Source organism: Emys orbicularis, chromosome 4 (assembly GCF_028017835.1).
Source record: "Emys orbicularis isolate rEmyOrb1 chromosome 4, rEmyOrb1.hap1, whole genome shotgun sequence".
Lineage (NCBI taxonomy): Eukaryota > Metazoa > Chordata > Testudines > Emydidae > Emys > Emys orbicularis.
Window position 1 is genome coordinate 22,418,891 of NC_088686.1, and position 13,742 is coordinate 22,432,632.

Sequence of the window (13,742 nt, forward strand, 5' to 3'; positions counted from 1 at the left end):
TGGAAGGCAAGAACAGGAAGACTGATTGTTATGGAATGTTTTGGATGCCAAGAAGCAGGCAGTATTCTAGCAGGTGCCTGGAAAACCCATGAAGACAACTTAGCATGCACTGTATATTTGTAACAGGAAAGTACTTCTTGCAGGCACAGTTTGTGAAGGCACAGCCATAAAAGACAATGGCAACAGAGACAAGCTGAACTACAAAGGCATGAATTCAACTAAGCCCTAGGTAAATATTGTGGCTACGCCCCCAAAAGTGGAAAACGGAATGGGTACAACCCTGACAGTCAAGACGACCGGCACAATTCCCTCTCATGTGCACAAAGGTGTACTAATTAGCTTCTCCCATTAGCTCTAAGCAGCGCTCAGATTTTAAAGTAGCACCCAGATGGCTGGTATATAGTTAAGTTATGCCATTGGACTTTCTATTTCCAGACTAACAAGCAGAAGTAGATAAACACAGTGGGTTGTAATCAGCACGTTTCAGGGCTGGGAAATGCTTGCTGCTGAAGTTCAGGCAGTTATAACAAAGAAACCCGGGCATTGAGCGTATACATTAATAGCCACTCAGAATTCTCAGATTAGTCAATTTAAAGTGCTGCCACCTTCCATGCACAGGATTGGGAGGAAGCACGACATCTTCCTTCATGTTAGCGTAGGGGCACTGTCAAAGTCCAAGCTCCATAGGAGCAGTGTGCATACAAATTTGGCACTTGAACATGATGGATTCCACAGAAGCTCTCGCAGCCAAACCTGGACTTTGGCTTCTATTCTGCATGTTGCAAATTATCTAAGGGCTCTGAAGACAAGGCTACACATTTTGCCTGAAGTCCAGTTAAAACTACCATTTCGGGTATTATAATTAATCTAAATACCAAGCTATGGTTTATAAGCAGCACATCACATTTAAGGCACATGTATGCATGCAAGCCACCATCATCTTTCCATTGCTTTCTGATCATATACCCTTAATAAGATGCAATGATCGCTAGTATAGAATGAACTTAGAGGATCATGACTGGCTGTTTTTCAGCACTAATCCTCTCCCCCCACACTGAAAATATTAGGTGTTGCACATTTATGCTGTCAGCAATATATATAGCTTGATTGGAAAGCATGAGGCAGAACTTTAAAAGCGTACAGGATTCCGTTTAGAACTCCAAAGTTCAACAAATGCCCTATTTTAGGGTGAAAACAATTATAAATCTGATAATGATGCACAGCATCCATGAGTGATTTTTCCTTAATTTTGAAATAGTGTCATTAACTACGACATATATTGTAGGTTTACATTTCTAAAGAGAAATAACATCAATAGTTGAATAAATTTCTTTTTTTATCACAAGTGATAACCAGTGTTTGATATCTTCTATTTTTCTTCCAAGAAATATCAGTCTATCAACAGCTTTAAAATAAAATGTTTTCTGTAACAATTATTAATAGAACTTTAAATAAAAATATGATTCTGATTTAGATACTTTCAAGAAGACCTGGATATTTTTCAAGGTCTTCTGACAAAGTAATTATTAAAACAGAGACCAGATGAGGCCTTAAAAAGACAATATACTATATTTCAGACACGATTGCACTTAGTTTTTCAAAATAATTATATCATAGTTGCAACATTACTTCATCATTTCTTCTTTTACTTAACATGCTGACAGTTTCCAGCTAACCCACATGTGAACTTTTTTGTATTCTAGTCTAAATGAAGAAAAGTCAGGTAATTTATTCAGCACATACTTTACATGTCTTTTCACCTCCAATTGACTAGATTAATAAGTTAAATAAAAAAGCCTCTCTGACTGTAATCATTATCCTCATGAGGGATAAATAATTCTTCAGAGTTTAAGTGTTACTAGTTCTATTAGAAAATATACCATGGTATGATTTCTTAATGTGTTGCTACTTTCGCCATTGGACCCTATGAAGTTATGCCTTCAAACTCTTCCTTCTGTTCCACAAGGTGGTCCTTTGTGCTTTAGGACCTCTGATTGAAGACAAACTGATAGAAAACCCCCAAATGGAGTTGTCTTCTGTTTAACTGCCTCCCCATTTATATGTCAGGGGTCTGGTAGATCCGAAGTATCCACTATGACTTTAATAAAAATAGTATCATCTTTAATATACGTTCCATTTTCTAGAACTGTTTGAGCCACAAAGACTGGGCAGCCAGATGCAATGTTCATTTCTCCAGTAGGCTTCTTGAAACTACTGCTGTTTGGATCTGGCTTGAAAGCATCTCCTAAGTGACGTCGAGAAGCTCCCTGATCCATTAGCATCAGAGTCACTTTCTGTTTAAATGGCCAAGGAAGTAAGGCATCATATTCTCCACGCATTATGACGAAAAACAATGACAAGTGCGTCCCTTTTCCCATGCCATCTCCATTAAGGTAAACTCTGGCACACATCTTATAGCCAAAGTATCCAGTATAGAAAGGCTGGCTGTACAAGGACAGAGTCTTCCCCATGACGGCCTCTTGTTTCCGACGTTTATAATCTCGAATTTTCCAAATTAATACTCCATTGTAACTGGCAGTTTCTAACACCTGGAATCGGAGGTCCATGTCAGCCAACCGAATATCATGAACACTCAGCATTTGATCGTGTCTACTTAGCTGTGTCTCTAGTACGGCTAGAAGAAAATGGAGAGGGGGTTTGTGAGAAAAAAATAATTTAACTTTTTTAAAAAATATATAGAATTAATAATCAATAGCACAACATTAATAAATAAATCTCACAATACTATAATAGTATAGAGTAAAATAGTATAAAGTTAAGAACCAACTCACATTTAGCCACATACAGTAATTTCCACTGCCAGCAAGCAATGATATTAATTGGCTCTTTTATAAAGCTGATATTTTACTGTATTATAGAGGAAGTTGGGAACTGCACTACACTTGGTAGAAATGTCAAGCACTCAAAACATCCAGCATAAATATAGTTCAAATCACAACGCAATATTGCTATAGCTAAAAAACAAAATTTGACATTTTTGCCTAATCAGCTGTTTGCCAAGAGTCTAATAATATTAACTATAGATTTATCATTGTGGAAACCTTTGAAAATGATGACAGAACTCATGTGATCCCATTTAAATGAAGAAGAACCGTGGGCTGTTTCAGAATCTTCATCTTTGCCTGATCCTTCACTGGGGATCAGCAGCAAATGTATTATGAGTAAAAGTTGAAAATTCAAGCTATGTCCTATTACTGATAAACAGTTTTCTGCACTACATGGTACTAAGTACTGCCATCTCCCCAATGTTTTGTTGTTTGTTCATTTTTTAATGGGTCCTTTCTTCCCCTCTCGTGGAAGATAATAGTCATCACTTTATTCCTTTGTATTTTACACTCTGGCAACGATAACAAAAATAGGCAGTGTGGATTAGCAGAGGTACTTACATGAGGCAGTTTTTTGCTAAAATTATCTTTACATAGTAATTTGTCTTTGAACCAAACAATATTGCCTGAACCCTTAAGAATGGTCTACACTGTACTGCTAACTTGTGGTTTTCATCACCTTGTTCAATGTGTGAGGCAATGACCTTATTATTCAAATAGATCTCATTGTGTTCTTCACATCAAACATTCCTCTGTACTAGACATAAAAGACTGTACATCGACATCTGGAAGCATATTTTCAAGTGAATAAAAATAAAAATAACTGATCTGTTCACTGAGACAATATTACTCCAAAAATACTTGTCAATACACTGAAAATATTTTATAAAGAAGCTACTGGAATCTATTAGCTTTCTAAGACCAGCTGAGAAAATATTTGCAATTAACTTTCAGTGTAATCAATACTATGTTCAAGAGAACAAAGTAAGATAGGAATGAAGTCTAAGGTACAACCGGGAAGGAAAATGTCATGCCTTTAACAAAAAGATTACACACCTAATTTCCTTTTCAATAAACTGAAGGATCAGTGTTACTGATGTTTTCAAAGGAAAATCACAATGGGAGTTACACTCAAAATACCTCATTTGGCTTTTTTACAGTAGCTGCTGGGTGGTACTTTACTCCATTGTGCTTACACTCACCTGTATTTCGAGCTCCTTGTCCTGCAGTTTTATCAACGCTTTCCAGTTCACTCACTCTATTCTGAAGGGACTCCACACTGCTCTTCATGATGTCTGCCTCCTCCCAATTCTGTCGGAATGGGCGGATCTCTTTGTCCAGTTCTTTCAATTTCTCTGCTTGATTGTCTATCACTCGCTTTATGAAACAGTAAAATTTAGTTAAAAGACAACCACCAGGAAAAGCTGGAAATAATGAAGATTATACAAGGATTGTGTCTGTGACAAAAACCATTTAAAATAAACTCACATCTCTTAAATGAACCTTAGTGGTAGCATAATCTAAAGGAACGAGGATGGGACTAAAACAGGAACAGTTTTACTACTGGTTCTGCCCCACTGATCTCCTGGGTGGCTTTGGTTATGACACTTAACCTCTCAGTTTCCACGAAGTGTGAAACAGAGATAACTACTTCAGAAGGGTGTTGTGACAAATGAACGTCTGAACAGCACTTTGAAATAAGAAAGTCGTCTGTATGTGCTGCTATTATTAGAGTACTGTCAGGATATCCAGTAAAAATAAGATTTAAGAACAAGTTAGAAAATTAGTATTTTGGCCTTTGATTACAGAAGTTGGTTTCAATAGAAGGTCTTATAATGAAGGTTTTATTCATTGTTGAGTTTAATTTGGGTGGGATTTTCAAAAGCATCTAAGTGATTTAAGAGACAAAAGTCAGTAGAACTCATGCTTCTGGTCACTCAAGCACCCTTTGCTCCTAAATTTAAACAGGCCATGCATCCTGAAGGTGCTCCCTGGTTCAGCTTTATGTTTACAGTTATTCATAATTTTAAAAAGCCATGAGGTTTTTTGTTCAAGAGAAGTGCAGAAAATCTTCTCATCTCTGAAGCAGGCACACTCATTTCATTTCTCACTACTCTATTTTAATAAAAAAATTAAGCAAGGAAGGAAGAGCACACCCACCAGATTGCTTCAAATCTAATACAAAAAATATGGAACGCTTTATACTGTCACAGCTAATTTAGAACAGCAGGAATTTTAGCCAGAACCATGTATTCAATTATAGAGTTAAAATGATAGTGAAAGTATTTGAAACAAGAAACTGCGTTGGCTACCAGCTACAGTTAAATTCCAGATCTGAGTTGATGGTTTCATATAATCTATCAGAGTTTATTAAACAGCCCCAGCAAATTTCAAAATGTTTCACTTCTACATTTTTTGTTTTGCATTTTAATACAAAGACAAGTTCAGTTTATTTTGTGTCTGCCTTCTGGGCAGATAACCAAGCATTCAATGTTCTTTGTGGGGATAACCCTAATGTCCCACACTTCATTCACTTCCCCTTTTGGATGTCTATTTTAACCATTCAGTTTCGGTACATACTGGAAATCTGTAATAATTAAATGAAGGCTTCAAATTTGAGAGTCTGCTGGTAGAATTATTATATTCTAGAGGTGTGTTTTATCTTGCTATATCTAAGAAATACTAAGCTATGTGGTATGTTTCAAGAATAACCGTTACATATTTTGAAGCATCAATGTAAAAAAAGAAAAAAAAAAAAGTATGTATGAATCTTGAAATGACGACTATGTGAAGCAAAGCTCTGTACTAAATCAAATGTGTGGATTTGTGCTTCCATCAAATAGATTAATGTCACTGTGTGTAGTGATGCTAATCACAAACTACGAAGACAAAAAACTTTATTTCACCACAAAAGACCACAGAGGGGAATAAAACAGAGAACAGCCTTGAGCTGTATATGTAAAAGGGAGCACACCATGAGATGGCCTAACCCAATTGTATAAGAGCATATCAACAAACTTAGACCAGGAGTTCACAAATTCAGAATCACACATAAATTTAAAATATACCCATAAGTTGACTCTTGACTTGTATTCATGGCACTAGAGTTAGACTGCACGCTCACTGGGACAGTGGCCATCTTTTTGTTATATGTTGTACAGTGCCTCACACAATGGGGCCCTGGTCTCTGACTGGGGCCAACAGACAATACAAAGAAAAATAATTTTCATATGAACCAGGCAGTGCCACTATGGGAAAAATACAGAAAAAGTATAGGCAAGGTTTTTCCTGGGAACAATGGCGCTAATATGGGAGAAAATTATCGGACTATTGTTTTTTTAGGAACAACTTTTTCTCCACCAAGCCATATTTAATATGGTATCCTTGACCACAATGCATCCAGGTTTTACGAAGAGAGTTTTGTTTATTGCCAGAGTGTGTTATATTTTATCCCTCAAAATTGTTCAGGATAATTCCAAATACATGGAAATAGGTTTGTAATCTATTGAAAAGGAGGCTCTGGGATCTTTTGCCTCTTCCCCTGCAGGCAGGCAGAGGATTTTCACACTGGGAATACTGAAATCTGAATTTAATGCAGCAGTGGAGAATTATATTTTCTCTAATTATGTCATTAGTCAGCATGCAGATGTCGCACATTGTACTCATAAATTTTCAAGCAGATATGAATTTTCTATATATGACTTTCTATTTCAACCACTAACTTCTCCAAATTATTAGCACACCCAGCTCTATGCCTGCATTAAGCCATACATGCCTTTTCTGAACACTGAAGTTGATGATTTTTAATTTTCTGTAGGTAGATACTCATTTGTTATAGATATTTTATCCATTTATAAAAATCTTATACATTATTTCTGGACCAGTCCTGACTAAAACTAAGCATGCTTCAGAACTTAGACCAGGGGCGGGCAAACTTTTTGGCCTGACGGCCGCATCGGATTCGGAAATTGTATGGAGAGCCGGTTAGGGGAGGGGAGCATGGCCCGGGACACCCCCCCCGCCCAATATGTGCCCCCCCCCGGGGCCCCTGCCCCATCCAAACAACCCTGTTCCCTGACGGCCCCCCAGGACCCCTCCCCCATCCACCTCCCTCACCCGCTCCCTGTCCCGACTGTCTCTGGAACCCCTGGCCCTGACTGCTCCCCGCCGCCCCATCCAACCCCTCCCTCCTTCCTGACTGCACCCCCGGGACCCCTGCCCCCATTCAACCCCCCTAGCAAAATTACGAATTTAAGCTCCCAGTCAATCATATCAAGAAGCAATAACTGGTTCCTTCATGGTAATTGTTCTTTTCCTTCTCAGCTTTACCATACACTATGCTAAAAGATACTACAGCAGTTCCTCTATAGAAAAAAAGTGTAAATCAATAAAGTACACCTCTACCCCGATATAACGCAACCCGATATAACACGAATTCGGATATAACACAGTAAAGCAGCGCTCCGGGGGGGCGGGGCTGCGCACTCCGGCAGATCAAAGCAAGTTCGATATAACGCGGTAAGATTTTTTGGCTCCCAAGGACAGAGTTATATTGGGGTAGAGGTGTAGTGCCTATGCACTGAACAAGTAGGATTTAATGTTTCCTAAAAAATATTTCAGGAGGCCAGTGAAATTGCCCAACTTCTTCTCTTATTCTCTGGCTATTACAACGCAGCCATATTGATATGGGATGCCAGGCCTGGAGATATAAGTTTCAGATTCTTGTCCTTTAATGAAAAGTATTGTCTGCCAAGTGACTCCACATACGAACAATTGCACTTGGAAAAAAACAACACCACTTGTGCCAGGAATAATGTGCAATGAAACTAAGAGGAAGTTACTCACCTTGTGCAGCAACAATGATTCTTTGAGATGTGTCCCCCTATGAGTGGTCCACTCTAGGTGTGTTTGTGGCCCCGTGCCTCTGATTGGAGATTTTTAGATAGTGTCTGTTCCGCTTGCACATGTGCCCTCCCTCCCTCGTGGTCTGCCTCGAGGCTAACTAGCACTGTGCGGGTGAATCACCCTCGGTTCCTTCTCTACTGTGGAGCCCTTATTGAGAACTCCGAAGTATAGGGGAAGAGGGCAGGTTGTGGAGCACCCATAGACACACACAGCTCAAACAACCATTGTTACTGCTCAAAGTGAGTAACTACTTCTTCAAGAAGCATCCCTATGGGTACTCCACTGTAGATGAATCCCGAGCAGCATTCCCAATGGAAGTCTGGGGTTTTGGAGTCAAGACTGTTATGGATAACAATACCGTGGAGCCAAAGATGGCATTGGAAGCTGAGTCTCTAGTAATCGCATATTGTTCTGCCAAAGTATGAGGAAACGCCCAAGTCACTGCCCTGCAGATTTCTGGGATGAGAACATTCTTAAGGAAGACAACAGAGGTGGAAACCGATCCCATAGAATGTATGTGGATTCCGGATGGAGGTATCAAATTACAAGCATGATAGCAAGAGTTAATATAGTTCGAGACCCATTTGGAAAGTCTCAGTGATATCACTGCGCCTTTTGACCAGTCCGCAATTGAGAAGAAGAGCTCAGTAGATTTCCTAAAGGACTTTGTCATGTCCAAATAAAAGGCCAAGGCTCTTCTAACATCATGTGTATGCAGTACAGCCTACCTGTTGTCACGGTGAGGCTTTGGGTAAAACGTGGGAAGGTGAATGAACCGGTTCATGTGGAAAGATGAGGTCACCTCGGGGAGGAACTTTGGGTGCAGCCTCAGCACGACATTGTCTTTAGAGTCCTGTGCAGATACAAAATTTGTATGTGCATCCGATCCGCAAACATGGTCTGCGGATATCCACATCCACGGATGCAGATATCTGTGGACATAAAGCAGATATCCGCAGACTTCCAGGCTCTAGTTATCTTTAAAGAAAATTGTGAAGTGGTGGTGTGCCATTAATGCCGCTATTTCCCCTATTCTCTATGCTGAGGTGATGGCTACTAGGAACGCTATCTTCATTGATAGATGCGTAAGAGAACGAGTGACCACAGATTCGAAGGGCTGTCTAGTTAGGCTCTTTAGAATTCGATTTAGGTCCCATGTGGGGTGCCTGGTGTATGGGAATAGGTTTCCTATGCCATTGAGAAATCGGTCACTGGATGGACGAAAATCAAGTATCCATCTATTTGTTGGTGGCAGGCCGTTACGGCTGCCAGATGTGCCTTGAGGTAGCTTAGAGACAGTAGGCCTCAAGAGGAGGGGGCGATGTAGTCCAGCACAAAGGGGAGGGAGGAAGATACTAGGACAATTTGTTTGGAATTACATCAAACGTGGAATTTTTTTCCATTTTTGTAAGCGAGTGTGGCAGGTAGCTGACTTTCTACTGTGTAATAACACTTCTTTCACCTTTTCAGAGCAGCAATTCTGTGTGTGTCAGAACCATGAAGGAGCCAAGAATTGAGCCACAGGATCTGTAGGTTGGGATGGAGGATTTGTCCATCATTCTGTGAAAGGAGGTGAGGAGTGGGCTGAAGAGGGATTGGTGGACACAGTGTTAGCTGTGCCAGGTATTGGTACCATGTCTGTCTCAGCCAGGTGGGAGCAATCAGTATAACTTTTGCTTTTTCTCTCTTCATTTTTTAAACAAGATTTTCAGCATCAGAGGAAATGGAGGAAATGTGTATAGAAGGTCGCTGTCCCATGGGAGAAGAAGAGCGTCTCCTAATGAGTGTTTCCCAAGACTGGCCTTGGAGCAATAGAGTGGGCATTTCCTGTTCAGGTAAGTGGCAATCAAGTCTATTGTTTGCGTTCCCCAGTGATAAAATATGCAGTGGAGTACTGTTGGGTTTATTTCCCACTCATGGTCATGTGAGAATTTGCGGCTGAGGCGATCTGCTGTTATAGTCTGTACTCCTGACAGGTAAGTGGCAGATATGAAAACATTGTGATGAATGCACCAATTCCATAGCTTTAGTGCTTCCGTGCACAGGGAGGATGATCTAGTGCCCCCTTGTCGATTTATATAAAACATGCACACTATGTTGTCTGTCATGATTTTCATGCAAGTGTCCTTTATTAGTGGAAGAAAGTGTGCACAAGCATTTCTGACTCCTCTTAGTTCTAAAAGGTTGATATGGAGAGTCGATTCAATAGGGGACCATTTGCCCTGAACTTTGTGGTTGTTCAAATGGGCTCCCCAATCTATTAGGGATGTGTCCATTGTCAAAAGTAATGTTGGGGGGGAAGGAGGGGGGTGGAAGGGCTGCGCGAATAAGATCCCCGTAAAGACGTTTGTTGGGTCTTTCTGCCATTCCAGTGAGTATTTGACCCTGCAGGGGTCTGTCTCTGTTTGGTGTGTAGACAGACCTCAGCCATACCTGTAGACACCTCACATGTAGTCTTGTGTGAGATATCATGAACGTGCATGTCACCATGTGCCCGAGAAGCTGGGGGCAATGTCTGGCTGGCGTTTGTGGGCTGGCTTGAACTGTCTCTATGAGAATGGCCAGGGTGTGAAATCTGTGTTGCGGGAGGAACGCTTTCGCTTGTACTGATTCGAGATTGGTCCCTATAAACTCCAACCGCTGTACTGGAGTCAAGATCAATCTTTGGCATTGATTTGCAAACTCAATTGTGGCCCATAGGGTGTTGAAGGAGCAGTCTCTGAGGAGACAGTTGTCCAAGTAAGGGTAAATCATGATCCCCACGGTGCATAGATGAGCTGCTACTACAGAAAGGACCTTGGAGAATACTCTGGGTGCGGATGAGAGGCCGAAGGGAAGTACTCTGTACTGGTAATGGTCCTGACCAAGGGTAAACCTGAGGAATCGTCTGTGGATGGCTGGCTCGATATATGGAAGTAGGCGTCCTGGAGGTCAAGGGTCAAGAACCAATCTCCCTGCTCTAGAGATGGAATAATTGCTGCTAGTGTGACCATCTTGAATTTTTGAGCCTTTAGGTAACTAGTTTAGTGTTCTTAGATCTAGTATGGCTCTCCAACCTCCTTTTCTCTTGGGAATCAGAAAATACTGGAAATAAAAGCCTTTGCCTCTGAGGTGTACAGGAATGGGTTCTATGGCTCCTAAGCATAGTAGATGATCTATTTCCTCTCTTTACAGTCTGGTGACGTGGATAGAGTAACCTTGGAAATGATCTCCAAGACCGATCTGTTGGAAGTTAAGTATTCCCAGTGTTGGAGGAAAAGATCGAGGTGACATCCAAAGGGATGTGAAAGGTCTATAGGTTGCAGCTGATGTGGGGAATGGTCTCTTGGGGCCTCAACCAAGGCATTCAAACTGGTGTTTTGAGGTCTAGGGCTGAGATTGTAAGGATTGAGTGGCGATGGTTTATGCCTTTGAATTCTAGGCTTCTTTCTCTATGGCTCATAATAATGCTGTGGTGGCAGGTATTGGGGTAGTTGGGATGTATGGGATGACGGAGGACTGAATTTCCATTTCTGTCCTGGTGTGTAGATCCCTAGTGAGTGCAGTGTGGCCTAGAGTCCTTAAGAATATGGAGCGAGGCATCGGTCTTGTCTTTAAAAAGTTTGGAGCCCACAAAAGGGAGGTCCTCGACTGTTGTTTGTACCTCTTTCGGCAGTCCTGAGAAGTGTAACCACGATGCCCATCACATCACCACCACTGTCGATACCAAGCAAGCTGCTGTTTCCGCAGCATCTGGTGTGTCTGGTGCACTGTTCTTCCTAACTGACCCTCATGTATGTTTGCTTGAAACTGTTCCCATTGTGCTTCTAGCAAATGGTCAATAAATGTATTAAGTTTAGCATAGTCCATGTGGTCGTACTTCCCCATTAAGGCTTGATAATTTGCAATCCTGAATTGCAAAGTTGTTGAGGAGTATGCCTTCCTACCAAATAAATCAACTCTTTTCCAGTCCCTGTCATAATGGGTGGATTTAATATGATGCTGTTGGCCATGGGAATTCACAATATCCACAACGATGGAGTTAGGTGGAGGGTGTGAAAAAAGGAATTCTGCATCCTTGGAGGACATATTGTACTTTTTATTGGCCCTTTTATATGTTGGTGCGATAGAGACTGGCATTTGGCAAATGACCGTAGCAGGATCTAGAAGTGCCTCATTGACTGGGAGGATGAGTCTTGAGGAGGAAAATGAGGGGTGCAGTATATCCACTAACTTGTAGTGGGTATCTTTCACTTCCACCAGCGGAATCTGTAGTGTGTCTGCCACACTTTTTGTGAGATCCTGAAATAGTTTAAAATCATCCACCATGGATGGTGGAGGAGGCATCACCACCTCGTTTGGTGAGAAGGAGGAGATATTCATTGGTGGTGTAACTTCCTCCTCTAAGTCTGGCCTCTTGCTCCCCAAAAGTTTCCTGAGGTTCTGGGGCTCTAGATACCGAAGCTGAAGGAGACAGTCTTACTGATTCTTGGTAGGAAACACCAAATGTCTGAGAAGAATGATGCCTGTGGGCTGCCCATGGGTCCCAGTATGGCCACTGGGGTGATGGAAAGGGCATGGGTGGTGGTACCCATGGGCGGCCATACCAAGAGGATTGAGGCTCGGAACAAGAGTGTAATGGGGAGTGCCCTGGTTGATGTAGAGATGGGCCATGGTGTGAGGGCTGTGAGAGGATACCATTCAGGTCACTATCTGAGACCTCGCTGTAAAGCGGTGGAGGAGACAAGGAGACTGGAAGTGAATGCCCCAGCACTGGTGGTGATTCCAGGGACCAAGATGGGCTCAGTACCGGGGCCCTGGTACCAAGCAGCAGGGACTCTGGAGTCTCAGCCACCATGCCATCACTAGAAAAATGAAACTCTCATGGTACCGCAGTGATTGGTACTGACAGGGCTTGTCCGTGTTGACTCGCTGGTGCTGACTTGCCAGTACTGAGGAAACTGGCGGAGATCTTGTGCGAGATGATCGGTCCGATGGGGGTTGTTTGGAAGTAGTCAGTACCGTAGGTTTCCACTTTTGTACCGTCTTCACAGAGACGGTATGGTCTTTGCTCTTGCCTTTGACGGGCAGTACTGCCACTACAGAGCCTGCGCCCTTCAGGTCTTTAGGCTTATAGGCAGTGTCTGCACCAGAGGACCCATCTGACCTATGGTACCATGTTTCGGAGCTGTTGGTGCTGCCAGTGCAGAGGTGACCAATCACGCCGTGAATCTCCTCTGGCTGGTCAGGAGCTCAGTTTGAGGGCTTGCAGCCCTCTTTTTGGAAACTTTGCGAGGGTAGTCAGATTTCCTCCTTGGCTCTCTCTCAGAAGTTGAAGGGTCCGGGGACGATCTTTACCATGGAGGGGATTCAGGACTGGGGTCAGATGTCAATTTAAGAGTACCCTCCAGGAGGAGGAGTTTCAACTTTAATTCCCAGTTCTTTTGGGATCTAACCTTCAATTGTTGGCAGAAGGTGCACTTCTGCGGAATGTATCAGTTTGTAACCGGTACTGCTCCCTGCAGGAGAGGCATCGCTTAAACACAGGAGAGCTGGGCATGCCTCTTACTGGGGACAATTCCCAGTCAGGGGGAAAAGGGGAAAAACAGGGATAAGGAAAAATGTATTTATTTTTTTAAATGGGGGGAAAAAAACTAACAGAAACCCTAAAAGCGAAGAAAAAAAACAACAATGGAAAGTCTAGTAGGAGCTAGGAAAGTGAACTCTAAAACTCTGAGGAAAAGAGAAAGTGGACTGCTATGTGCTCTGTCTCTGACCATGGGGGGTTGAGAAGGAACTGAGGGGTGGTTCGCCCCTGCAGCACTAGTTAGCCTCGAGGGAGAGTGCATGTATGGGCCAAACAGACACTGCTATCTAAAATCTCCTATCAAAGGTGCAGGGACGCAGACAGACCTACAGTGGAGCACCCATATGGACACTACTCAAAGAAATAGTTTAAAGTTCTAGAAAGACTTGGCTTTTCTAGAGCATTACTATCCATTGATGATGGAG

The 13,742-nt window shown here is 42.1% G+C and overlaps 1 protein-coding gene across 5 annotated transcripts in view; it reads right to left on the minus strand.

Moving 5' to 3' along the window:
- Positions 1-2,063: 2,063 nt before the first annotated feature.
- TRAF3 (TNF receptor associated factor 3) overlaps positions 2,064-13,742 on the minus strand; it is a 39,441-nt gene continuing 27,762 nt past the window's right edge. For all 5 annotated transcript variants that reach the window (XM_065403711.1, XM_065403715.1, XM_065403713.1 and 2 more), the window contains 2 exons: positions 4,049-4,223; positions 2,064-2,635 (listed from right to left, as the gene is read on the minus strand). In XM_065403711.1, coding sequence (XP_065259783.1) covers positions 2,064-2,635; positions 4,049-4,223 — 747 coding nt within the window. The remainder of the gene's footprint in view (positions 2,636-4,048; positions 4,224-13,742) is intronic.